This window comes from Embiotoca jacksoni, unplaced genomic scaffold (assembly GCF_022577435.1).
Source record: "Embiotoca jacksoni isolate LCO1_2020_lvr unplaced genomic scaffold, fEmbJac1.0.p SCAF_11, whole genome shotgun sequence".
NCBI classification, from domain to species: Eukaryota; Metazoa; Chordata; class Actinopteri; family Embiotocidae; genus Embiotoca; species Embiotoca jacksoni.
The window spans coordinates 14,181,250-14,206,183 of NW_027185241.1; the positions used below are offsets into that span (position 1 = coordinate 14,181,250).

Genomic DNA, 24,934 nt, shown 5'->3' on the forward strand with positions numbered 1-24,934 from the left:
ACAGAAAACCTTCAATTCTATATAAACATGCTGTACTTGCTCTTGCTCAATGCCAGCTGTCACATATTGTCCATTGAGTTTTCAGTTATAATTTCTGGCATAAAGTGAATTGCTGTAGGTGTACCTCTTGCTTGAAGTGGAAAAGTTAAGTGCATGTACATCCCTAATTCTTACGTGTGCATAGGACCATATCAGAAAACTATTAAGTAGCCCACTACATTTAAATGTTTCCAGTGAATAGAAGATAGTAGGAGATAATTGCTGATGTTCACAACAACAATTTCAGTTAAAGAGTAACAAGACAAAGTGAAATCTGATTTGGCTGAATTGTGCACAAACTGCCAAAGGGTTATTAATTTGAAATGAAAACAGGAAGCCGGTTGACAAATGGGAAGTATCATCTGATTGAATATCTGATGGTAGTTTAAATTCAGCAGCACTAGACATTCACGGGAAAACAAATAGCATATTCATAACAAATACGATGTTAACATACCTACAGAAATGACACCAATATGTTCTGCTGTTAGACTGAATTGAAGCCACAGATGTTTTCGCTCTGTTACTAGTGGTAGTGACCCAACTCTTAGCTCGATGCTCCATGTCTTTATTTAATGCTGGTTGGGTAGGAATTCACTTCCAACACTCTACTGTGTCATTGTGTGACTCCAGGGGCCACCTACCTATTTTCAAACTGCGAAAATTGGCGGTTAAGGAAATTACCATCAACATAGGGAATGTGCAAATGTCAGCTGTACAGGTCCACACAAAAGTGTTACTTCTTCACCAAGCACCCCTTCACTGTTGCATGGATGGAAGCCATAAGTGTGGTCATTGTGTTCGTGAAAGAGGGGGCACAAAAACGCGTTCATTTTTCGGAAAGTGAGCAGACAAAGGCTTGCAGATATGTTGGCTGGTGATGCATTAAAGTATTGCAGTCGTGTGTTCCGGTAAGCGCAGAGCGGCCCGTGCGATTTGAGACAACACTACCCTGTTGAAATTCACACACTACAAGCAATTTACCATAGTACACATAGTTATGGAGCTTACTAATGGAAGTACGTATAATGCAGGGCCATGCATACTACTGAGCATTTTGGAAAGGGGGGGAGGGGGTGTATTATAAAGTTTCAGGGTTTAATTGAAGTCCATATCCAAGGGCAATTCAAACGACTGAACACAAGGTGTGTTTAACGTTGCGAGTGCCTGCGTCCAATCATTGTTCAGAGAGACGCGTACAGAAAGAGAGGGCAGTCCGGTCTGTGCAACCTGTTTTCTTCCAATGAGAGCAGCCTGCTGCGTGCAGCGCTCATTTCCGTGCAGCCCCGGCCCTCCCAGCGATGATGTAATGTCATGAATATTGAAACAGGTTGCTTGGTGGTCGGGAGGCGCTCGAGTCAGCATCTATTCTGCCTCCCCATCACCACTACCCTTTCAGCATCCGACAAAAACACAGAAAACGGTAAGAAATGCATTTGGGGGTTATTTATTTCCACGTGGTAATGACTTCTCTTGGAGCACACAGGCGTGTTTTAGATGAATGTGACAGCAGTAACCTGTATGAAGGGCAAATGTCTGATTATGATCCACATTATGTTCTCTAGCCATCTGTCAGGCCTCTAAGGTGGGCTGATTTACTTTCGCTGCTCCCACATGTTAATTTGTACAAGATAATAAATTCGTCTACATTGAATTGCGCTTTTTTCTTTGTTAATGTTGTTCAGTTAGTTAAGCTCAATGACCGACAGTTAATTCTTGGTGCTTTTAAAACCAAAGCAACAAAATAAAAATGCAGAAACTGCCAACACGTGGGCAGCTGGATAAAAAGACGTTTTGTTTGTTGCTTTAGACACTTTTGTTTCATCCATTTGAGTCATCGGGCATGTTGGATGTAAGATGATGGCTGACAGGAAACGGCTGTAAGTCTGGATGCCTCTCTTTTAGTATCAAGTGTCTGGTTCATCCTTTGTTTCTGTTGGATGGGTCCGGTCGGGGTTCATATCAGGAGCCACAGAACCGGTGTTTTCAGCTGTTAACAGGCAGCACTGTTTAATTGGCTGGCTGCTGCTTGTAGTTTGATAGCCAATGACATTACCTTGTCTTTTGCTTGCTCTCTTTCTCGCCCACTGCCCACCCTTTGGGCGCATATGACGCGAATGTGGATTGTCTAATTACCCGAGCTGCTGCTGATCTCACACACATCTCATTATACAAGGGCCGACGGCCGACTGCACAATCTCTGGTGGATATCTCTGCACTGACATTGTACCTAATTAGGCTTTGTAAAATTGCTTGTTTTCCCATTTCTTTTTACTTTAAGCTTTAATCAGTGACAGAAACTTGGATTATATTTGATCGACCTGTAGAGCAGTGTCACCCTTTCCACGTTTTGCAGCGTTTATACCTGAAAAGCTAATTGTTTTCCAGCTGCAGGGATATTGGTGAAGGGGATGGATGTTGTCGAAGATGAGCTGAGCCTCTGACACCATGATGAACCCATCATCTGCCGACTCGCCGCGGCAGCCAGACAATAGCAGCCGGAAGCAGCAGCAGCAGCAGCGATCGTCGTCTCCGGCCGGGCTGAAAGACACTGGATCTAAAAGTACTCAGAAGGGCAGCAACTCGTCAAAGCCCATCACGTCAAAGCAAGCAGGAGGGGGAGGGAGAAGTAGCCGAGGTCATTCCCCCGTTTCCACAGGCAGGGAGCGGCAGGCCGGAGGCGCTCCTGCCGTCAGAGGCGCGGCTGCTGTCCAGGCTGCTGGTGCTGAAAGCCCGACGCTGAGCAGGCCCGCGGCGGCGGCGGCAGCGGCGGCGGCAGACAGAGGCGCCGAGGACTCCCCCCGCCTCGTCGCTGATGCTCCTTCGCCCTCGAGAGCAGATCCGAACCGGGTTGTCTCCGACCAGCCCTGCGCATCCAAATCCCCCAAACTGCGGAGCAAAAACCCAAGAGGAAGAGAGGCCGCCGCGGCTACAAGTAGCAGCAAGAAGAGCTCCAAAAGCACGGTCGGCTGCGGACCCGGTTTCTGGAAGGAGGGATGCTTGCAGTCCGAGCTAATACAGTTTCACTTGAATAAGAGCTTGGGAAAGAAAGGGACAAAGATGCAGACGAAATCAGCATCTCCACCGGCGTCAGAGCCGGAGCTGTCCCCCGAACCTCAACAACCGGCTCTGCAGCCAGACCAGAGACTGCAAGATGAGATCGAGAGGCTGGAGGATGAAAACGATGACCTAAAGGTAAACTGATTCGGATATGATTCAAGCTTGACAGTTCATTTAAAAGGTAATTTCAGCGTAGTTGTACCTGTTGTATTTGCCTGCAGGGTGTATGGTAGCCTAGTTATAGTGCTAGTGAAGAATATATTTTTGAGAGGGCCTGATAATTTTGTGGACAGATGCAGGGTTTAATAATTTTGGGATGCATTTTATTTTGCTAGAATGAAATCGAGGAGATGCGGGCAGAGATGGATGAGATGCGGGACACCTTCTACGAAGAAGATGCCTGCCAGCTGCATGACATGCGCAGAGAGCTGGAGAGAGCCAACAAGAACTGTCGGATCCTCCAGTATCGGCTAAAGAAGGCTGAGAGAAAGAGGCTTAGGTTCACAGAAACCGGCCAAGTGGATGGAGAGCTGCTTAGAAGTCTGGAGCAAGACCTTAAGGTGCGCCTGTGGAGAGTCGACCATCATCCCCCTGTATATTCAGGATCAATAACCATCAGTGTAACTCCCTTCTTTCCTTCTTTCTCTGTTTATTTTGTTTTGGCTCCTGTTCCAGGTAGCGAAGGATGTGTCTGTGCGCTTGCACCATGAGCTGGAAAATGTGGAGGAGAAGAGGACAAAGACGGAGGAGGAGAATGAGAAGCTGAGGCAGCAGCTGATAGAGGTGGAGATCACCAAACAGGCCCTGCAAAATGAACTCGAGAAAGCCAAAGAGGTGAGAGGCACCTTCTGTGACACTTATCCAATGCAAATTGTTGTCTGAAGCCTAGAAGTTAGGTTGATAATATGAAATGCCATTTGAGATCTACTATTACTGAAAGGTGGGTGAACAGTGCAGTGTTTGTAAGACAGTAATGGTGGTCAGTCTCTGACAAATACAACTGTCAATGTATGTCATGTTTACAATATACTACATAATTCTATATCAGACTTTCTAAACTGTGTTTCTGCAAATAGCTGTAAAAAAGTTATTGTTTTAAAAAACAACAACATACAGGCTGAAAAGGAATATACTTAACAGCCGATATTTGCGGTGATGGTTTGACTATGGACTCAAATTGGAAATAATTTCCATAATAGAGATGGAAAAAGTAAATGTAAAACAAACCTCAAGTTGTAGATAAGTCTGGTTAAGCACAACATCAGAAAACCAGTGTCCTGTTCACTGCCAATGGAACAGCCCCCACTGCCCTGCAGTAACATAACAGATTTGTGTCTTAACGTCCTTTTACATTTTGTGAGATACACAAATGTGATTCTTTTCTGGGGTTGTATTTCACTTAAAGGCTCTAAAATAACACTTTCACTGAGAGCACCTCTGATTTGCATTTGAATATTTTACCAGAAGTGTTCTTGAGGGTGAGTTTAAGCAGTCCTGTTTTTCCATTAGTGAGCCTTCGGTGTTCCATAAATCTGGATGATATCACTGCCTTTAGTAAGAAAACAGCAAGCGAGTGATGATGATGATGATGATGATGATGTAACCACTGTTTCCTGCAGCTCTCACTAAAAAGAAAAGGAAGCAAGGATGGGCAGAAAGCTGAAAGAAAGACTCCACAGACCCCAATCGAGGTGAGTCAGCATTTACATTATTAAATTATGAAGGTATAGGCTTAATAATGAGGTTATTTTCCAATGCAATTTCCAAATGAAAACAAAATGTAATGTGCAGAACTGGGCATCAGAGAGTCATAATTTAAAGCAGGCGAAAGTAAGATGGAAAAACATGAGCATCACCACATTACTCCACTACAATGTATGCTGAGGCAATTAATTATTTCCAGGAATGTGAGCTTTTTAAACAAGTTACCAATTGATTACACAAGAAAAGTTTTTCTGAAAATACAGTTTGCACTCAAAACACTGAAACCACTGTACAAAAAAAAAAAAAAATGTTCACTCTTCACAGGAGGACAATGAGGATCTAAAATGCCAGTTAGCCTTCATCAAGGAGGAAGCCATCTTGATGAGGAAAAAGATGGCAAAGATTGACAAAGAGAAGGATCGACTCGAGCAGGAGCTGCAGAAGTACCGATCCTTCTACGGGGACGTGGACAGCCCTCTGTCTAAAGGTGAGGCCGGAGGGCCTCCCACCACCCGAGAGTCTGAGCTGAAGCTCCGCTTACGCCTGGTGGAGGAGGAGGCTAACATCTTGGGGAGGAAGATTGTAGAGTTGGAGGTGGAGAACAGGGGGCTGAAGGCGGAGCTGGACGACATGAGGGAGGAAAGGTACTTTGCACTTATTCATTCAAATCTTGAGGAATAAACTAGTACCAAGCTGGCAGAAATGTGATAGCTTTTATGGAGTGAAAAACATCATATTCCCACACTGTGGAGAATGAAATCTGCAATTTGTGACACAGAAAGTAACTGAAACCTTTGTTTTTTGAAGAACTAGAAAAGATTTGGGTCAGCAAACCAAATGTCATAGTTATCAGTGCTTCTTTTCTCTGTTTTCCTAGTCTGGCGGCATCAGGACTGGATGGCTCGAGCAGTGGAGGTCAACAGAGCCGAGAGCAGGGCGAGGCGCTGTCGGAGCTGAGGCAGCAGCTTCAGCTGGTGGAGGATGAGGCTGAACTTCTCCGCAGGAATTTAGCAGATGTAGAGGAAGAGAACAAAAAGGTGGGTGGTGTAGACTTTCTATAAAAAAAAAAATCACCTAAGAGTTCTTTCTTTTGAGTCAAGAAGAAACTAGTTTTGACTACGCAAAGTCACTGCTTTAAAAGTACAAGTTATAAAACGTATAAAATGCCCCATACAGTTTTTCTGTCTGAAAAACTTTAAATAATTTCCATCGCAAGTGCAGCAGACTGATAGTTTATGCGCCCAGTTTTATCTCTGCTACACAACACTACTTTAATTTTAGCAATGTGAGATGTTACGTGTCTCCTCTTTCCTATTTGTTGCTATTTCTGGTATCATCAGTGACTTTGAAGCATTGAAGCTGTCTGCTATCTGAATTCATACTAAACAAACATGGGAATAAGACTCAGTTTCATCTTCAGGTGACAAATGAGCTCAATAAACTTAAATACAAGGCTGGATCCCATGAACCTGGATCAAGACATGGAGGAGGTTTGTTTGTTTTTAATCTCTCAATAAGTCGTTGTTGCACGCAATAGAACAGCACTGCAGAGAAAGGGAAGGATATCTCTCCTCTTACAGCTTAAAAATGTGTTTCATAAAACCTCCAGGATATGCGCATTAAAGTCTAATTTGTGGAGGTGTTCCACTTTTCCTTGTTGCCTCATTTCAACCCAAGGAGGAGCTGACCCTGCTAAACTGGAGGCCCTCCAGGAGGAGCTGAAAGCAGCACGTCTGCAGATCAATGAACTGAGCGGCAAAGTCATGCAGCTCCAGTACGAGAACCGCGTGTTGCTCTCCAACATGCAGCGCTATGACCTGGCCTCCCACTTGGGCATCCGCAGCAGCCCCCGGGACAGTGACGCGGAGAGCGACGGAGGGCGGGACGACGACACGCCCTCGGCCTCTGCTTCCTCCCCTCGCCTCCTCCCGCCCCACCGCAAGCGCGAGGGCCCCATTGGAGGGGAGAGTGACTCGGACGAGGTGAGGAACATCCGCTGCCTCACCCCGACGCGCTCCCTTTACTCACCAGTAGATAGCCGTTTTTTATCCAGAAGCCTGAAGGACCGACAACAGATGATAGACATCCGCATCGAGGCGGAGAGGCTGGGTCGGACCATCGATAGGCTCATCACTGACACCAGCACTATCATCGCTGAGGCCCGAGTATACGTCAACACTGGGGAGCTGTTTGCAAGACTGGATGAGGATGAGGAGGGTGGCAGGTAATTAATGCACAAAGAAGTATTATAAATGATCTCTCCGCTGTTATTGTATTGTGCAAACCTTGCATTCTAATTTGCATGATTTTTCAAATAGGATCAGAGAGCATGAGCTGCTGTATCGTATCAACGCCCAGATGAAGGCCTTCAGGAAGGAGTTGCAGAGCTTCATAGACCGGCTGGAGGTCCCCAAACAGGACGACAAACAAACAGAGGAGCCACTGTCTGTAAGCTGTGACGCAATCGCACAAGTGACGGTCCATTTCATGTTGTCTTAACATGCACTTTTCTTCTTCTGACCGCTTGTTATTCTGCTCTTCCCTTCCACCACCCCCCTTTTCATTTAACTGTCATCCATCCAGATGTTTCAGCCCATTATTTTGCTGATCCTCATTCTTGTTCTGTTCTCTTCACTCTCTTACGCCACCATTTTTAAATTGGTATTTCTTTTCACCCTGTTCTTTGTTCTGTGAAGCACATGTTCAGTATCATATTATATATATTTTTCATTGTTTCCTTTTTTTTTCTACTTATTCATTCATTTCAATTTTGTTATGTTGAACACGTCACATTAAGGTCACTCAAGGTACAGGACATTATCATATTCCAAGTATGACTCAAGCCACTCATCTACTCAGATGCTTTCAACCTTTATTGGAGACTACACACCTTGGAGCGAGTTAGGTGAGTATGTCATTAAATTCTCTGTGTTTTCAGTTGCTCTGCCGAAGGTAAACTTCTTCTCAGGACTGTGTGGGCAGGTATAGGCTGTGTTTGATTGACATGTCTCACTTTCCTGTTAATTAGGGTAGGACAATTAATTTAGCTTTAAAAATGCTGTGGAAACGCTTTAGCCGATGTTGGTAAGTGTAAAGAACCGATAATGTCGAGGTGCTAAAAAAAAAAAAAAACTTTTCTGTTGCTTTTGCACCAATTTATTATTGCCTACAGTTTGAAATGTCTGTAAATTCAAAAGTTTATGATTTTCTTGACCAATCCAACTTTTACTTTGTATGTGTACATTTTTCATGTGACCACAGCAATAATCAAATCCATGAGGAGTACTTTGTAAATACTGAAGTTTGTGTACACACAGACCACACACACACACACACACACACACTCCCACAATAACATTGACACTCAAACTGTCTGACAAACAAACATGATGTTTATGGATCTTGGGTAACTGTACTGAATCATGACAAAATGTCAACTGTAACAAATCATCCAGACAGCCGTGGGCGACATGATGTGGGCATTGTACCCACATTTAGATTGTGCTTATGTGACTTTCAGGGTTGTGTAAAAAAAAAAAGGTCCTGAGGTGGGTCAGAAAAATCAAGCCAAAGGTTTTTCCTATGAAGGATCTGTTTAACCAGCGGACATGACCACCGTGCAGGACAGGGGGGAGGGGGTGGGGGGGACCGGCCCGTCCACTTCTTTCATCCCACCGGTGGGATGTTTTACGTCACATATTAGGGCCAGCTGTGGAGGGAGAGAGAGAGAGAGAGAGAGAGAGAGAGAGAGAGAGGGGAGGGGGAGGAGGGGGGAGAAAGAGAGAGAAAGGGACATTTTATTCCAGTTAATGAAAGCATCGTTTCAGCTGCAGGCTCTCGCTCTCCAGTTGTTTTTGACTAACCTCTGCAGTCCTCTTCAGACAGTATTTCAGCTGAAATGCATCCTCCCGAAGCTGCTGATGAATGAGGACATTCATTACAATATTATAAGAGCAGGTAAGGGTCCGGTGTTCAGTCAAATGACACGTGCTGCGTAGTTGTTGTTGTTGTTGTTGTTTTTTTGTGCGCTTGAGCGGAACATTTGACAGACAGACGTTTAAAAAGAGGTAAACGTTACCTCTAACTCGCGTTACTTCTACTTACCCTGCTCGTTACTCCGCTGCAGTAACGACGGGACGAGTTACTTTCTCAGGCCCTGCGTTACAAACAGTGGACCTGTAGTTGCTAGCCACCTTTGTGCTATCTCTCGGTCCAGATAAACACACTCCGACCCGCCGTCGCTCCCCTTCGTGGTAGTCGTCCCCCTTCGTGCTCGATGAGACACGGAGGGAGGAAGGTCTCCCACAAAAGAGGACAGGAAGACAAACTTGGCTCTGTTTACGGGCGAGGTAAGACACCCCGGGTTTATTTGCGACAGCAGCTGATATTGAGTTGACCGGTTTCTTCTTCCTGGGTCGTGAGAAGTCGTTTGTTGTCGGTGACGGTTTGCTCTCAGCTGTGTTTCAGTCTCCCGCGTCGCGACGCGTGACTTGGTCCGTTGCCATGGGTACAGCGCAAGGTGGCGACGTAATTAGAGCCGTCCGGTGTTGATGAACGGACGTTCCCGCGCGGCCTCATCCAGGCGCCGCTCAGCTATCTGGCTACAGGAAAATAAACTCGTGGTTACAGGGGGGGTAAAAATACTCCGCTGCTCTTGCATCAGAGCACTCACTGATATTTTTGGGATCTTCTCCCGTTCGCCGCGGAGTGGTTACCGGGTGGTTACCGGGTGGTTACCGGGTGTCTGTCACCGCCTGTGAGCGGGGCCAAGAGGCACGACACGGAGAGCGGCCCGAGATCACCACAAAACGTGTGAAAAGCAAACAGCGCCGTTGTGGAGCAGCGAGGAGACCTTTGGAAGATATTTAGAGAAAACCACGCGGGAACTGGCGACGGAATGACGGCTGGACTTTTGTCCCGGTGAAGATATGGAGGGGACCGACGCGTCCGGTCCCGTCGCAGCGACTGCTGCCCTGAGTGCTGCTGTGTGGCCGACGGGGGATCTGGCCGGGTTTGGATAATTGAAAAACTTGATGGGAAAGTATGCTGAACTGAACCAATCTACACTTTACAGAGCAGAAATGGATATTTACAGAATAGCTTGGTGATCGGCTACTGATAATTTACTCGATTAAGTTGTTTATTTTTTATTTTTTTATTTTAATGCACTGGAGACATGTGGACTGCGTTTATGAACGGCTCGGGGCTACACGGTGGGGGCGGTGCTGGCGGGGGGTACGTCCCGTCTCAGGGATGGGAGTTTGTCCCATGCGCCAGGATGGAGAGGGCAGACAGAGGAAGGGGCAAAAGCCGCAGCCCGCTGAGGAGGATCTCTTCTCCACCCACCGCCTTCAGTCAGATCTACGAGCCCCAGTTTGGCGCTTCACCAGGCGGAGGAGAGGGTGGAGCAGGAACCCAGTTTGAGATCCTCAGGGGACAAATGTGGCCGGGTCCCGAGCCCCCGCAGCAGCAGCAGCAGCAGCAGCAAACACAACACACACGGCTAAAAATGAAATTTGAGGATTTGAAAAAGCGACACGTACAGGACAAAGAAGAATGGATGCGGGAGAAGGAGACGTTGTTGAGAGAAGTGGCTGACATACAAGTAATTGGGAATTTCTGACCACCCCTGTGAAAGCTAAATATAGTTGTGTGTGCATTTGGCATCAGCAGTCTCCTGAAATGATGCATTTTTTTCTGTGCCAGTCTATAAGTTAAAAGTTTAGTTTTCCCACAGCGTTCCTTCCAATTCAAAACTTCCTTATTTGATATATCAGTGTAAACGCTGTAATTTACAAATAAATGATTTCATTCTTGGTTCCTCCGTGATCGTGATTTGAACAGCAGTGCTGTCACTGCAGACAGCTCATCTGGCATGTTTGATTGACAGGTTTGCTGCCAACTGTGTCTCCATGCAGGGAGGGGAGAACAGGAGGATTCTGCTGGACCTGAAGACGGTTTTAGAGGAAGTGCAGGCGGAGGTGAAGAGAGAGGAGGAGAAGAGGAGTGAGCTCCAGCTGCAGTATACCAGAGACAGATGTGCTTGGGAGCTGGAGAAAGCTGAACTCAAATGCAGGATTGCGCAGGTAGGTGAGGGATGATGCTGTTGGACGGGTGGGATTTTGAGTCTTGGGCTGTAAAAAGCAAACAAATAACTTTGGTGCATTAGATAGTGGTGTGTGTGTGTGTGTGTGTGTGTGTGTGTGTGTGTGTGTGTGTGTGTGTGCGCGCGTGCGCGTGCCTGTGTGCAGGTGCGTGCACAAGTTGGGAGGGCAGTTATCCAAAAGCAGTCACATTTATCATGTTTTGCAGCAGTCCTTAAGTGCAACACTGCCCATGCAGGGCAGACGGCTTTGTTTCAGTAATTTAGATTCTTGTGTATATTATCTTTACCACTTTCCCATGTCTGTGCATGTCTGGCATTCAGTGTGGTGCAACTTGGACTCACCACCCATATGGCAGGGTGATAAGTCACCATGGCATGCATCCAACTCGAGCCTCAGTTGAGACAAAAGATTTGCACAGAGGAGACGAAATTAGTTATCCCCGCTCAGCCAGACAATGACACCCAACTTGGCTTTTAACAGCCAGCTCTCAGTAGATGAAATATTGGCCTACTTTGGCAATGAAATGGGCAGAAAATAGTTAAGTTTGCATACCAGTGCCATGCTGTGTCAGGCAGTGTACGGATCACTTGAACAACCATGCATAGCTTTTCTTCAAAGCAATGTGGCTTTAAGGATTTAGCTTCTTTCTTTTTTTTTTTTTTTCTGGTTCTATGAGAATTTCTTTGGCTGCCCTAAAGTAGACGTCTAAACCGGATGAGACTTGTTCAGTCTTTGTAGATCAAAAAATTGAAAACTTTTGTTTCCGTGAAATCTGCTCAGATTTAGGTTTCAGCTCTGTGTGCTGACTGTCTTTGCACGTCTCTGTGCTTGTTTTATCTCTAGTTTCTTTGTGATGTTATTACGACGCCGTCTTTATCTGCCAGTTGAAGCCCATATGATTCCTATCACAGACTTAACAGTGAACGTTTATGCATTCACCCCTCTCTCACAGCTCTCTTTTTGTTGTCTCATTGCAGTGACGAAGCTCAGAAATTCAATGATATGGTGCTGGACATTAGCAAGGTGGTGCAATGGTGCTGCAGAGCAAAAGGGAGAAATCACTGATAACACAGGAATTAAACAGTAACTTGGCTTTACCAGATCACAGATCTCTCACACACAGAGATGGTTTAACTACCACAATGTTATTTCCTTTATGTGAAAAGTCACTTCAGCTGTTATCTTTGTCTCACCGGCCTTCTCTCAGTGTGGTTGCCAAAGAGACATTTAAAAACAGACAGTTACTGTTTTGCGTTGTGTTTGTAAATCATTTAGTTAGTTTACCTGTCGCTTCGGAGAGCTTTATTTAGGGCAGGACGCATCAGTGTCTCACGGTCCTTTTTATTTATTTGCAAAGTGCTCTTGATTGTGTGTGTGAATATTTCAAATGTACAGTAATTTAACATGAAAACACACATGCAGACACTCACATACAGTTTCTTATGCTCAAGAGAAATGTGACTTGAAGTGAAGCCAAGCAGAGCAGGCTTAGCTCCATTGTAAAAGTTGTTTTGTCTTGATGCCACATCCTGCCACAGTTTATACTTTTGGGTACATATTTACCAAGTGCTACTGCACATAAGGTTCAAAACACAAGCCAGGTTTTCTGAAATCATTTTCAGCTGAGTAATCAAACCACTAATTTACACACTTGTTACCAACTTGTCTCTCACATGGGGCAAGTTCGAAAATTGTCCATAAACAAATGTTTGTCTTCTTCTAGTACAGCAAAGTAAGATTATATGCAATTTGGCTGTTGATTTTCTACTTGATTGTTGAAATCATTCTCCTTATAATCCATTGTTAAATGCAACATTTTGACAGAATAGAAAAGATAGTGTTGGGTTGGACCGAATTGCCGTTTAGTTTTAATTCTTTGATTAATATACAAACTGCCCAACAAATCAAATGTGGCTTGTGATTTTAGACTGTATGCAAATCAATGCAAGGAGGTCAGTCTAGTAAAATGGGTGTTCCTTCATTTCACTTCGAAGTGAACTGTGAACAGTTTCAACATAGGTGAGAAAGTCCTCGTTCATTTTCCACACGTTTGTTTCACTGTACCAGGAGACACGACGGCCCATTTTTAGCTCAGACAGAGTGAAAGCAGAGGGAGTTAATGAGCTAGAAGGTAATCGTTAGGGCAGTTTAAATGTTAGTACCGATTACCCTGATGGCCATCTAGATTAGTACTGAGTTGAAAATGAATTATAGAACAGGAGCCCTTAAATGCAATCAACCGAGTCATACAGTCAAATTTGGTTCAGCTCTCTCAACAGTTTTTTTTTAATTTTTTATAATAAACTTTTTTTGTATTTAACTGCTATCTGCACAGCTAGCTCATTTATTACTGCACTTTGAAGAAAGTAAAGAGTAGTAACACCCCACCGCAGCGAGGAAGTTTATGAATTAAAGAGGTAGTGGGTAGTTAAGAACCCAGGTCCACTCAGTTTGATTTTTGAGGTAGTTTTTAGGGAACCTGTAAGTGAAATGGCATCTGGACATTGTCATGGTGAAGAAATCCTTATCGGTGCCGAAGCAGGAAAGATTGACTGAACTGCGATATAAACAAATCTTACATATTTTTGATTTATTATGTTTGTCATTTGAGTGGACAAGAAACTGAAGGAAGCTTCAAACAGCCATATCAGTGTATTGGTTTGAATTTGGATTAGCTGATACTGTATGTCATAAAATAGCATTGCCCGATATTATGGGCTCTAATCCCATGCAAGTCAGTTAAGCATAAACAGTGTGGCAGCTTATCAACCAGTTGTATGTTCTGTTGAGATTTATTTCACACCTTTCTGCCCTGTGGGCTATGGCTGTATGTCACTACTGTACATTGTTTCCACATCCTTTTTGGGCACCTCTACCACTAAATACCAAGAAAGCGTCCAAGGTCTTAGGCTGGATATTTCCAGGCATATTTTTCCGCATGCCACTGATTTATGAATGCTGCTGGCAGCTAGGAGACATCTCACTCTGACTTAGCAGCCAACTCCCCCTCCTCCATCTACCTCGCTCCCCGCCTCCCTGCGGAATGTGACATTGTACAAGGCTGTGTGTCCACTATTTATAGTGGGTCACCCTGGTGACACAGTTACCTTTATATACCCTGTGCCATACAGTGACCGTCAGGGTGGCCAAGAGCAGCTGGAGGTGGCTCTTCAAGACTGAATTTAATGTGTATTTTTGTGTGCGCGAGTGTGTTTCCCTGAGCTAGGTGTGATGCTGGTGATCTGAGTCCTTTGTTTACAAGTGCAGTTCCTGCAGAATATAAGGACAATTTGCCGTTCCTGTCTCAATCAATCAGTGTGGAGTTTGGCTCTTTATTATAAATCCAAGCATCTTTTTTTTTTTTTGCATTTTCACTATTTGTTTACATTTGTATGTTTAAATAGATTGTGGACAGCACCCATCATCATCATCCATCTCTAATTGTGGAGAACTTTAAGAGCCACAGGCAGACAGAATGGTTTGACTTGTTTTTCTACTCCATAATTTCTTGACCCCAGGCCACAGGCAGAAATAGCACCATGACTGAGGCTTGTAAGAAGGATTTGGTTGATGTCTGTGGCGGAACACTGAAATAACACATTCAGGCTTGCTCATATGCACAAACTACATACACACTCGCAAAAACAGAGGCACGTGAATATATGCACATGCACAGGCGTTGTCTTGGGCTCCTTCCAGTAACAAAGCCAACATTTCTTTCTGCTTTTTTACTAGCAACAAAAAGGCACATTTACCACAGAATGTACCGATATATGCACTAAAACACACCCTTATTCCCAGTTCTTGAAAAGAGCATTTACTAGATCAGAGAATTTTCTGTCAACATGACATTTCAGATGGACTTTTTCCCAACATGATTACCATATAATGAGAGGTCACACATACTTTATCAAATTCACTTTGTTTAAAAAAAAAAAAAAGTCTTTTAAGTGAATTCAGGAGTCTGACTTTGGAGCAGTCTGATTCAGTTCAGTTTTGCAAGGTTTCTTTTCATTCTTAGTGAAGTGATAACATTGTTTCATCTGAAGGTTTTGGTCCTAACACAGGGGAAATCCCGTGGGAAATGCCCATGGTATTTTACTTGAAAAGGGCATTGAAAAGGGACCCAATAAGATTGGCATTTTTTCTAAAGTTAGAGTTAAAATGAATCAAAAGTTTGTTCTTATTTGTGTTGAGAGATTATCTGTATATGAAACTGTGTTTCTCTTAAAAACCGGATCACCAGAGTATCGTCTGACAAAGGCCACATCTGCAGACATATTTTGCCAGGCCAGAATCTGCCATATCCTGCACTGTATCCTGTGTTAGTGAAGTACCATAGAAAAGAAAAATGAACCCTGAACCCAGGAACCCAGTGTGTTAGTTCTTGCAGGATATTTTCACTGTTCAATCTGTTGTCTTTTCTCCCTCTTCCCTCCTATGAACCCACTCACACTCATCCCCACGGTGCATTATTCCCCCACTTCCTCCACCTTCTCTTCCTGCCACTCCTTCATTCTCTTAATTCCACTTTTAACATTTTCTCCCACCCCCGACTTGGGTGTCTTGTCATCTGTCTCTCGTCCTCTGGTTGTCCAACTGCAATTTTTCCCTTTTCCTCCACTTCTCTCCCACTCTTTCTTTTCCATCTCGCCGTTCACTTTTCTCTCCTCCTCTGTGCCCTCTGCACTCCCTGTCTGCTTCTCTCAGCTGGAGGACAGAGAAACTACTGGGTTGAGCGGAGGGGTCCAGTCAGCAGGAGGTCCTGGCTGTGTGCCGTCACGGAGTCCTCGAGAACAACAAGGCGAGACCTCAATGCTCCGCAGGGAGAGGGAAGAGCAGCGGAGGATCCTGGTAAACACACAGTCGACGGCCATGGACCTGCGCTGTCGCCTGGAGCACAATGAGAGGGATTGGCTGAGGGAGAAGGCTGAGCTGCTGGAAAGGTTCGACTTGGAGAGAAGAGAGTGGGACAGCCAGCTGAAGGACATGCAGAGGAAAATAGAACAGGTAAGATGCTCTGAGTGTGTCTAAATGAGAATATAGCCACATTTTTTCAAGGTTTAAAAGATTTTGGGTTGTGGTTGATGCTGGATTTAGATCAAAGTAAGGCAAGACTGTAGATATCAGAACACTCTCAAAAACATGAAATACAGTTTCCAAACATTTGTTTTTGTATTCATGCGTTTTTTAATTGCCCATTATTCTGAGAATGTTTGACCTAAATTGTGTGGTATATGGCTTGTTATGTGCTGAGCTGCCCGCAGTGTGTAACACTCCCCTCCTACACATCCTGTTCACCATCAACACCGTCAAAACAACATCCCTGATCAGTGCAAACGTCAAGTTTAAGGAAAGGAAGGAGGCGAAGGAGGAGGGTGAGAGTTCTGCTCGTTCTCTGGTCTCTGTGTACTGAGACAAAGGTAGTGAATGAATCAGTCTTTGACTTAGAGTGGAGTCGACAGGGAAGCTGACATACAATAGAATCACTTCTTAAAAGAGATAAAAAAAAATATACTCCTCCATAGGTGGACAATATTGGTGTTAGTCTGAAGATCCAAACAGAAATGCTTACTCATAGACAGTCATTGGTTTCATTTTGCCTCATTTTTGGCCAGTAGAGAGTGCATTGACAAGATGCCCCTCGTTCCACCCTTGTTTAAAATTCACGCATTTCTGAAGAGAAAGCTGAATGAGTCAGCACAACTTCAGGATCTGTTCATGCTTAGAAATGTGCCCGATTGTGTCAGTGAGAGCTGGATGACTCAAAGGAATTGGCAATAATTGAGATAATTAATTTATTATTATTTTTCAAACTAAAACGCAATAAGTTAGCTGGTTCCAGTTTTTCAAAAGTGATAATTTGCTGCAACATAACAGTAGACCTTTTGATCTTATGTGACAGTAAAAATCTTTGGGTTTTAGCAATCTGAAGAAGTCACATTCACCACGAGGAACTTGTTTCTGATAAAAAAATGTTTTATCCATTCATCAGCAAAGTTTAGCAGATGTATTTATTCTGAAAACGAATAAGAAAGTGTAACTTCTTTAACAAGTTGTGAGGGAGAAAAACAGAGGGATTGGATTAAAATGAATAGACAGGAAAATATAACAAGATAGGACAGGGCAGATAGGGAAGAAGTTCAAAATGGATTAATGGGCCTAGAAATGAGCGACAAAGCCAACGAAAGAGACAGTTTATCATGGGAGATGACAAATCCCAAGTCTACCGGCGGATTAAAATCTGACATGCCTAGAAGAGCAGATTAGTGTGTTTTTCTTTTGTTTTTTTAAGCCATACCCAAGTAGTTGGACAGAGAGCGAAAGCACTGGAACAATTTGCTATGAAAAGAACATGTGGCTCTCATTTGCCCCTGTGAGACCAGAAAATGAGAGAGGAAAACAACAGAGGACTAAAGCAGGCTAAGAGGCAGTAGTCCCATCTAGACATTGCGTGATGGGAAGGGAGCCCAGTCAACATGAAATAGTTACTATTTTGAGATTGCCATGGTAGGAGGCCAGAGGTTATCCAATTTTATTTGAAGGAATTCTTTGAATGTTTTTTTTTTAATCTTCTGTGATCTAAAAATGTCTTGCCTGACTTTCCATCATCCAGCATTAGTTAGCATGATGAGAAGTCAGGCGTAAGCAGTGAATGAATACAGAATAGTACTGAATAATCATATTGTTCCATTTAGATTCTTTACACTGTCGGAGCCTTTCATGATTGACCCATTTCCTGTCTTTTATCTCATCCCAACCATCCCGTGAATAGTTGCAGAAAGTACTACTGTAATGTAGGCTGCAACACATTAGTCTGATAATAGTTGTATAGTGGTTTACTTGATAATGTCTTTAGATAAAATGTGACCACAAAAATGTATTTATACTTTGAGTTTTCATATTTAGATAGTTTCTTCAATTATTGGCAATGTTTCTTTTCCTTCATTACTTAAAAGCCTGTTGTTGTCAAAGTGTGTTAATATAGGTGAATCAATCTTAATTCCTATTTCTTCTTACCATTTCTAGCTGTACTGTGAGGTGAGAGCCAAGCGAGGGGGGGCCGCACTGCACACCGGGAGGCAGGATGTGGATGAGGTCGTGAATAGGCTCAGCATATGTTCGACCAGCACAGGCTCCAGTCTGCTCACTGACAACTCCCGCTCCGAGCCGCTCAGCAGCAGCAGCAGCAGCAGTCAGTCAGAACCAAACAGACATCCAGCTTTACCTGGCTTTGGTCACAGCAGAATCAGCAGTGGTGATGGTGGTTGTGGTGGCAGAAACAGTCACCACAGCACCTGTTTCCAGGCAGACGGCCTCTGTGGGTTTAATGTTGGCGCTCAGTTCACTCAGCATGAACGTTCACAACCTCAGCTTGTGGATGAATTGAGACCCGGAGGCACTTGGCAGCAAGACTCAGCCACTGATTGTAAGGAAGCTGTGGATACAACAGAGCTGGATGCTATTTTTCATGGAGCTCCTGGATGTGGAGTACCACAGGAATATGATCCTAAAGGGAATGAAAATAGTATCCATGTTGGTCCACAACAAAGTCATCTTTGGTCCCCAATGAGTTACGACAGCGAGAAAAAGAAGAACACCACTGCTCTCAATGCTGTGAGTGTCTCAAACTGTTGACTAATAAAACTATATTTATAGACAGTATATTTCCTATCTCTGGCCTTGTCTTTGCGATACAGTCATAAACTTGTTTAATTACCAGTGTAAGCAGTGTTTCTGTACTCTCTCTCCTGTACCCCCGTTTCAAACAGTCTTTGGTTGATTTGTGTAATCAATCTTCTTTATCTGCCTCACCACCAATTTAAAGCGCTACGTTTTATTTGTACAAGCCACAATATTCAACTTCTCTTTGTCTTTCTCTCTCTGTCTCAGGCTCTGAAGGAGATAGCCCGTGTAAGTGAGGAGCTTTGCAGTTACCAGGATGAAATCAGAAAGAAGAGCGGAGATAAGAGGTACAATATCTGCCGAGGTTTATCACGCACATACTGTCAATGTTGTGTTTGTTTTAGTGCTGCGAGGGAATACTAAAGTGTATTTTAACATGTCTCTCTTGAAAACTAGTGAAAAATGAAGCTATATCTGAGATGTAAATTACATGGACTCGTTATGTGATTCGGGTAAATTTACTCTAACTCCTTTCAGGAATCGATCTGAATCCCTTTGTCCACCCGAGGAAAGTGAGATGCTCTTTGGCCATGATAAAACCCGCCTGGAGGTCGATGAATATCCTTGTGACCTCAACCAGATCTACGATGATCTTCGGGCCCTGGAGAGGGAAAATTGGATCACCTTGTCACCGGATAACACCTGGAAGGCCGATGACGTGCTGAGCGAATCCCGGACAACAAACACCGCTGACCCAGACAGCTACAGAGGCTCACAGACGAGCCCTGGAGTACACCCTGAAATAGATACAGCAGCCCCACCCATCCCTCCCCGCTCCTCCTCCTGGAATCTGAGCGCTCCCACCCATCCAGACACAGAACTCCACATCCCAGAATCCCCCGTAACGACAGTGGGGAAGTGCCATAGCCCCTGTGTTTTAGGGGACAGAAAATGTAGCAGCCCATCCATTGTCAGGAAGTTTGAGGCTATGCTGCAAGAAAATGAAGGAAAAGTTTTTATGGATGGTGTGATGGCATCATGCTCTGTACCTACTAACCCCAACTGTAACATGGGCTGCTGCCACAACCGCTGGTCCTGTGATGCAGGCAAGTGTACGAGCAGCAAGTTGTCTGCATATGGAACAGTCCAGAAAAGCTTCTCTGAAGTCAACATACTGAGCGCTGCAAAAGACTTGCGCTCAGATTACCACGCTGGTGTTGGGAGCTTAACAAGCCGTGAGCTACAAATGCCTCCAGTTGTCAGAGAGTTACCTGTAGATTTACTCCTGTCCTCTCTGGAAATACCACCTGTCAGCACCAACCTCCAGGGCTCCAGAAGAAACATAATGCTGGAACAAAAAACAGCTGAGTTCAACAGGACTTTGTTTCAGGCTGAGATGGGCCGCGGGGTAGAGGAACCAGACAGTTGTACTGTAACAGATGCCGACTCTGTGGGTTGCCAACCAGTCATTACTGCATTAGATGAGATTCTACTTCCTAAAGAACCTGAAATTCAGCTACATTGCACTGATGTCACCACTAGTGTCATGGGTGCGCATCCTGATGGGACGTTATCCCTCTCCATCTCAGAGTCCACAATACAGAACTCAGAGGTCCAACCAAGGCGAATGAGATGTGCTACTGAAGCCCATGAGGTCAGAATAAAGGAAGAAACTCCTTCCGCCCTTTCACATGAACAAACACAGGCCGGACTCAGGGAAGCCACAATAACCTCTCAGAGTTCTGTTCATCAGTGTGAAGTCAAGCACAAAGTTCAAACAGCAAGCAGTCCTTCCAGGAAAACGCAACCCAGAGCGGCCACAGGGGCTCTTTTTCCTGAGCCTGTCCTGCCTGCAAATACCCAGCCAAGTCAGCCTGTGGAGGATTCCAGCTTGAAGAAGGAGAATCCCCATGGAGCGAAGCCTCAGCCAGCCAGAGCTGGTGTCTCACTCCAGCAGTCGTCTGCCGAGAACAAACAAAGACAGATGACACAGCCAAGACATGGTTCTGTTTCTCCTTACCAGTCCGACTCCTCCAGACCTGGACCTCGCATGATGAATGACCATCCCTGGAAGCCCCTCACTCTTGCTGCGTATCCACGGCCTGAGGGGTCCAGGTCCAACTACGGAGCACTGGAAAGGATTCTGAAAAATTATGAGAGTGCAGCTCGGGCGCAACAGAACCAGAGCCAACAGAACGAGATGCCTTCAAGCCCTAACTTCAGTGTTAGGCAGGAGGAGGACGTCCTCCAATTGGACATGCTGGACATGGACCCTCTCCCTCTACCTCCTGCTCTGAGATACACACAGACTTCACACACCTCTCAGACACACACCACACGTGCACAGTTCAGCAGCCACTGTACCATGGGTGTGAAAGAGATGCAGCTTATAGTGCAGGTGGGTAGACTCTGACAGAAGTATCCACTACACTACATATATGCAGATATGTTGCCTTTCAGCAGGTGTGCTGTTCACTGCAGGTGTTAACATTCAGAGGATTTCTTTTGGAATAAAACATGCAAGGCTGCACTATGTTTGGTCTGAAATATAATTAAACTATTTTTTCAAGGTCAGTCGTGCCAGTGGACCTGGATGAACTCGTACATTTCATTTTGTTCCATTACATTGTGAAACATGAAGCAATTGCCCTTGACTGAGGACAGCTCCGGTGGGAACGTTGTTTATTTCTGGTATGTGCTAAGAGACAGAAGCAGGCCAAAGCCTCCATTATAATCTGGGCATCTGGGCCATTCCTTTGCTTAAAGGCTCTCAACAGAAGGAATTGGCAGCGTGGTACATCAAGTTTAAACCAGGCAGGAGGTCTATCGGCCGCACCAGCTTGTCTTTCATCTTTCAGTCCTTCCATGGGGCCTCGTAGTGGAAGTGTTTTTCTGGCCTTTGTGTTGTAATTACAGAACTATCTGCAAGAAGCCAGCTGACTAAATGCCCTTGGCAGACCACAGGCATGAGAAAGCTGAAGTGATTACGCTGCTTTAAAGTCATGCAAATGTCAAAGAAGTCATGGCAGCAATTATCAAGCTGATTTTATTTGACCTCATGAAAAGAATGTAATCAGAGGCACCGGTTTAGTTAAAGTCAAACTAAGGAGCACTGTCCAAGATAAAGAGATGATTCTGAAGAGCGGGTAGGTGGTGGGACTTTATGGACTTCCCTCCGGACCAAAAGCAAAGGCATCGTCTTGTGACCTTTTCACATGAGCGTGCTGCTTTTTGAAGTGTTCCCATTTGAAATATGCCTGTTGTTTTTCCTAGGGTCAAGAAGACAACAGATGGAACACGTGACAAAATGTAAAGTATCTGAGTGTGTGAATTTGATTGTAGACAGGACGGTGTGAAAATCCTAAAATGTTAATCTATTTGTTTCTCCACAGGAAAATGAAGAGCCTTCTGTCTCCTCGTCCTCCGTCCACAAGAACTTTTCGAGGCCTGCCCGTCCAGCCAACCGCCGCCTTCCCTCCCGATGGGCGAGCCGCTCCTCCACCTCGTCATCCTCCACATCCTCCTCTCCCTGTACCACCCCCGTTGTGCCTCCAGCCTTTCCCCTTCAGAAACACAGTTCCTCCTTAACCTACTCACACGCCTTTCACATAGAGACAGTCATCATTTGATCTCCATCTCACCGTGCGTTTGAGCCAACCAGATGCCTTCAGTGAAAACCTCCGAACTCTCAAACTTCCTTTTTCTTTTCCCTCTTTTTACTGTTGTATATACCAAATCCAGACTGCTTCTCCACCACTAGAGACTCTGAAGTGCTTTAGTTGTGAGTTCATCGACTCACTATTAGAATGTATGTGGCATCCAGTGGAGCTTCACTGACCAAGAAAGGCAAGTAAAGGATCTGAAGCTTCACTTATTCAGCAGTTCACTGATGACCTGGCCAGGCATCATGCATAGCATCCGAGGACAGTGAAAGCATCACTCTCCGAGGAATGAGCACAACCAACGTGTCATTCGTTCATGCCAACCGCCTGAAAACATATCCTACGCTCAGGTCTGGATTCTAGCTTTGACTAGTGTAGCCTTGCAGATCTACCAACAACAGACCCCTCACTGCTCCCTCTGATCTATTCACTGCATTTCAGACTTTCAGAACAAGTGATATGCAGAATGATGATGTACTTTATTTGGTATTATTTTGTGCAACATGTTTAAATGCTTCTTGCACAAAGTATGATGTTCCATGCACAATATGCAGCATCATGTCGAATACAGAGACAAAGACAGCGAAGCAAAGAGTCCTGCAGCATCACTCTGTGTGCTGAATGACGCAGCGTCGCTTTCCTGCCTTCTTGAATATGACCTACACGCCTGGACTGTACCTTGCCTGTGACAAACATTTTGTTTTAAACTCATGTTTGGCTTTACGTTTTTTCATCAAGCAGAAACAACATTTACTTGATATCAACAGATTAAAATGCGAGTTCCTTTTTTTTCTTTTTTAAATAACTTTGTACCAAAGGCTTATGCGGTTTCCTGATTTGAAATATACATTCATTTGTTTGTAATGACATTAATTTTCTCTGTCCACCCACTGTGGATGTTTTCCAAACAAAATGTACATTTAACCTCATCTATGAGAGCCTTCTTTTTGCATAACATACTCAATGATGCTTATGAAAGATATAGAAAAGCCCTTTTTGTACTTTTACTAAATCTGATTAGACACATATCAGGACATTACTTTTATGTTTTTTTTTTTTTTTTTTTGGGTCAAAGTGGTGAATCATAATGAAGGTGATGCCTTTGCTGTTAATTTTGTGTAATAAATATAAGGACTTAATGCTTTCTCTTCTCTTTTCACATCACGTGCCAGAGTACCTATATTTGGATTACACTAAAACTGATTCTGGGAAGCTTAAACCAATTTGTGAAAGCAGCAATAGACATTATTAAGATAGTGTTGTTATAAAGTAGAATATCAGAAGTTGAGTGGGGCTTTGTGATTATACTTGTCAGTAATTTAGCCCCCAGACTACAAGCTAAGCCGACCTTTCCACTGTTCAGTTGCCAAGCCTTGTTGCCGGACATCCTCGATCCTTAGCCTTACAGTAAAGCAATAATATCATAAGTTGTGAACATCAATGAAACTTTGCACATAAATATTTATGTGACCGTTGAACTCCGAGATGAAGCACCCGAACTAAATGACTGTCTGGCTCGTCTCGGTTCAATCTTGCTGGCTGTCATCTTCGGTGACACCGTGATCTCTTCTTCTGAGTGATGGCTGCAGAGCTGCGTGACGGCAGCAGAGGAATCGTCTGTCTCTGGGATAGTATGTGTGTGTCTGTGCTTTTGTAGGTTTTTGTAACGTATGTTTGAATTCTGCTGTAAATGTTTTATACTTTTCTTTTCCTGAATATGATTTTGTTTACATCAGATGAGGTAATGAGCATCATTTTATTTATTTTTTTACTTGATCTTAAACATAAAAAAACACTTGTATCATTTCTGAATTTTACTGCACTGTCTGGCAAATGAATCAGATTTGTAGCTTCACACTCACTCATATACGCTCATTCACTTACATGAGCATGTGAAGGGACACACCGCCAAGCACACACGCGGCCCTGAGAAGGACGGACACCTAACCCCTCACCCTGAAACCTGGCACCCATAGGCTGACTGAAATAACAGGTGCAACAATGTTGTGGTGCCAGAAATCCTACCCCTGCCATGATATAAATATAAATATTGTCATTCTCTCCTGATGATGCCCAGCCTGCTGGAGCGCTGTGTTGGCTGTGTCACCCTGTTTTCCTGTTTCAAGGCTGGGCAGGAGCGTAGATTCCCAGGACTGGCCTCTGCTCAAGTCTGGAGGCCTCCAGATGCTGAAACCATTATATTTGCAGTGCTGACCGTCTTCATCTGCAATGCTGCTTAAAATCACAACACTGGAAAGAATTTAGGGAATAATCTGTATTCTGTCATGCAAACAGCACAGGGTGACTGCAGATACATAAAATGATTGTCACCAAGTGTAGACAGTGGCTACAGTCTATTAATTAGTGTACCAATTGTTACTGGGAAAAGACTTGGGCTATTATTGTGTTTATTTGTGATGTCAACTGTGTCGGAACAATTTAATATCACCTCCGACTTGTTGCAGAAAATGTTTTCTGTATTATGACTTAAGATTTTAAGTTATGTAGTATGAGCTTTCCTGGAAAACTGAACTCTTTTTGAAAACTATGTGTATGCAGAGGGTTTGAGTCTCGCTAGAGACAAGGAACTAATCAGATTGCTGCACAAGCATCGGTACAGTTCACTCACTGTGCTGCATAGGAATCCTAATAATTCTGGTTCAATAAGAGTTTTTCACATGCAAATAAATACAGGTAATTTATGTACACTGAAATCAAATATGTTCCCAGAATTAT

General features: G+C 44.2%; 2 protein-coding genes and 1 long non-coding RNA gene across 4 annotated transcripts; 2 read left to right on the top strand and 1 right to left on the bottom strand.

The window, feature by feature from the left end:
* The first annotated feature begins 1,356 nt into the window (after window positions 1–1,356).
* On the top strand, window positions 1,357–10,810 carry LOC138194490 (microtubule cross-linking factor 3). 2 transcript variants are annotated; one of them, XM_069143262.1, is made up of 12 exons: window positions 1,357–1,462; window positions 2,428–3,234; window positions 3,435–3,659; window positions 3,775–3,933; window positions 4,719–4,790; window positions 5,128–5,447; window positions 5,681–5,840; window positions 6,224–6,293; window positions 6,481–7,027; window positions 7,122–7,251; window positions 7,387–7,708; window positions 10,722–10,810. In XM_069143262.1, exons 2-11 carry the CDS (start codon window positions 2,488–2,490, stop codon window positions 7,495–7,497), a joined length of 2,541 nt encoding a protein of 846 aa, XP_068999363.1. In that variant the 5' UTR covers window positions 1,357–1,462; window positions 2,428–2,487; the 3' UTR covers window positions 7,498–7,708; window positions 10,722–10,810. The 2 variants fall into 2 exon arrangements, with proteins under 2 accessions (XP_068999363.1, XP_068999364.1); XM_069143263.1 differs by lacking the exon at window positions 1,357–1,462 and having other exon boundaries at window positions 2,219–3,234.
* On the bottom strand, window positions 8,423–9,739 carry LOC138194491 (uncharacterized). Its single transcript, XR_011177930.1, has 3 exons — window positions 8,908–9,739; window positions 8,667–8,720; window positions 8,423–8,512 (listed from the first exon to the last, which is right to left on the bottom strand). It is a non-coding gene; the product is annotated as an uncharacterized lncRNA (long non-coding RNA).
* Window positions 10,315–23,337, top strand: mtcl3a (MTCL family member 3a). Its single transcript, XM_069143261.1, has 6 exons — window positions 10,315–10,889; window positions 15,621–15,920; window positions 17,940–18,527; window positions 18,804–18,883; window positions 19,074–20,934; window positions 21,929–23,337. Exons 1-6 carry the CDS (start codon window positions 10,716–10,718, stop codon window positions 22,163–22,165), a joined length of 3,240 nt encoding a protein of 1,079 aa, XP_068999362.1. The 5' UTR covers window positions 10,315–10,715; the 3' UTR covers window positions 22,166–23,337.
* The last annotated feature ends 1,597 nt before the right edge of the window (window positions 23,338–24,934 follow it).

Coding starts and splice junctions, on each gene's coding strand:
- mtcl3a (XM_069143261.1), top strand. CDS start 10,716: ATGCAGGGAGGGGAGAACAGGAGGATTCTGCTGGACCTGAAGACGGTT. Junction 10,890..15,620: donor TCAAATGCAGGATTGCGCAG/GTAGGTGAGGGA, acceptor TGCTTCTCTCAG/CTGGAGGACAGAGAAACTAC. Junction 20,935..21,928: donor AGATGCAGCTTATAGTGCAG/GTGGGTAGACTC, acceptor GTTTCTCCACAG/GAAAATGAAGAGCCTTCTGT.
- LOC138194490 (XM_069143262.1), top strand. CDS start 2,488: ATGATGAACCCATCATCTGCCGACTCGCCGCGGCAGCCAGACAATAGC. Junction 3,660..3,774: donor GTCTGGAGCAAGACCTTAAG/GTGCGCCTGTGG, acceptor CTCCTGTTCCAG/GTAGCGAAGGATGTGTCTGT. Junction 5,841..6,223: donor TAGAGGAAGAGAACAAAAAG/GTGGGTGGTGTA, acceptor TTTCATCTTCAG/GTGACAAATGAGCTCAATAA.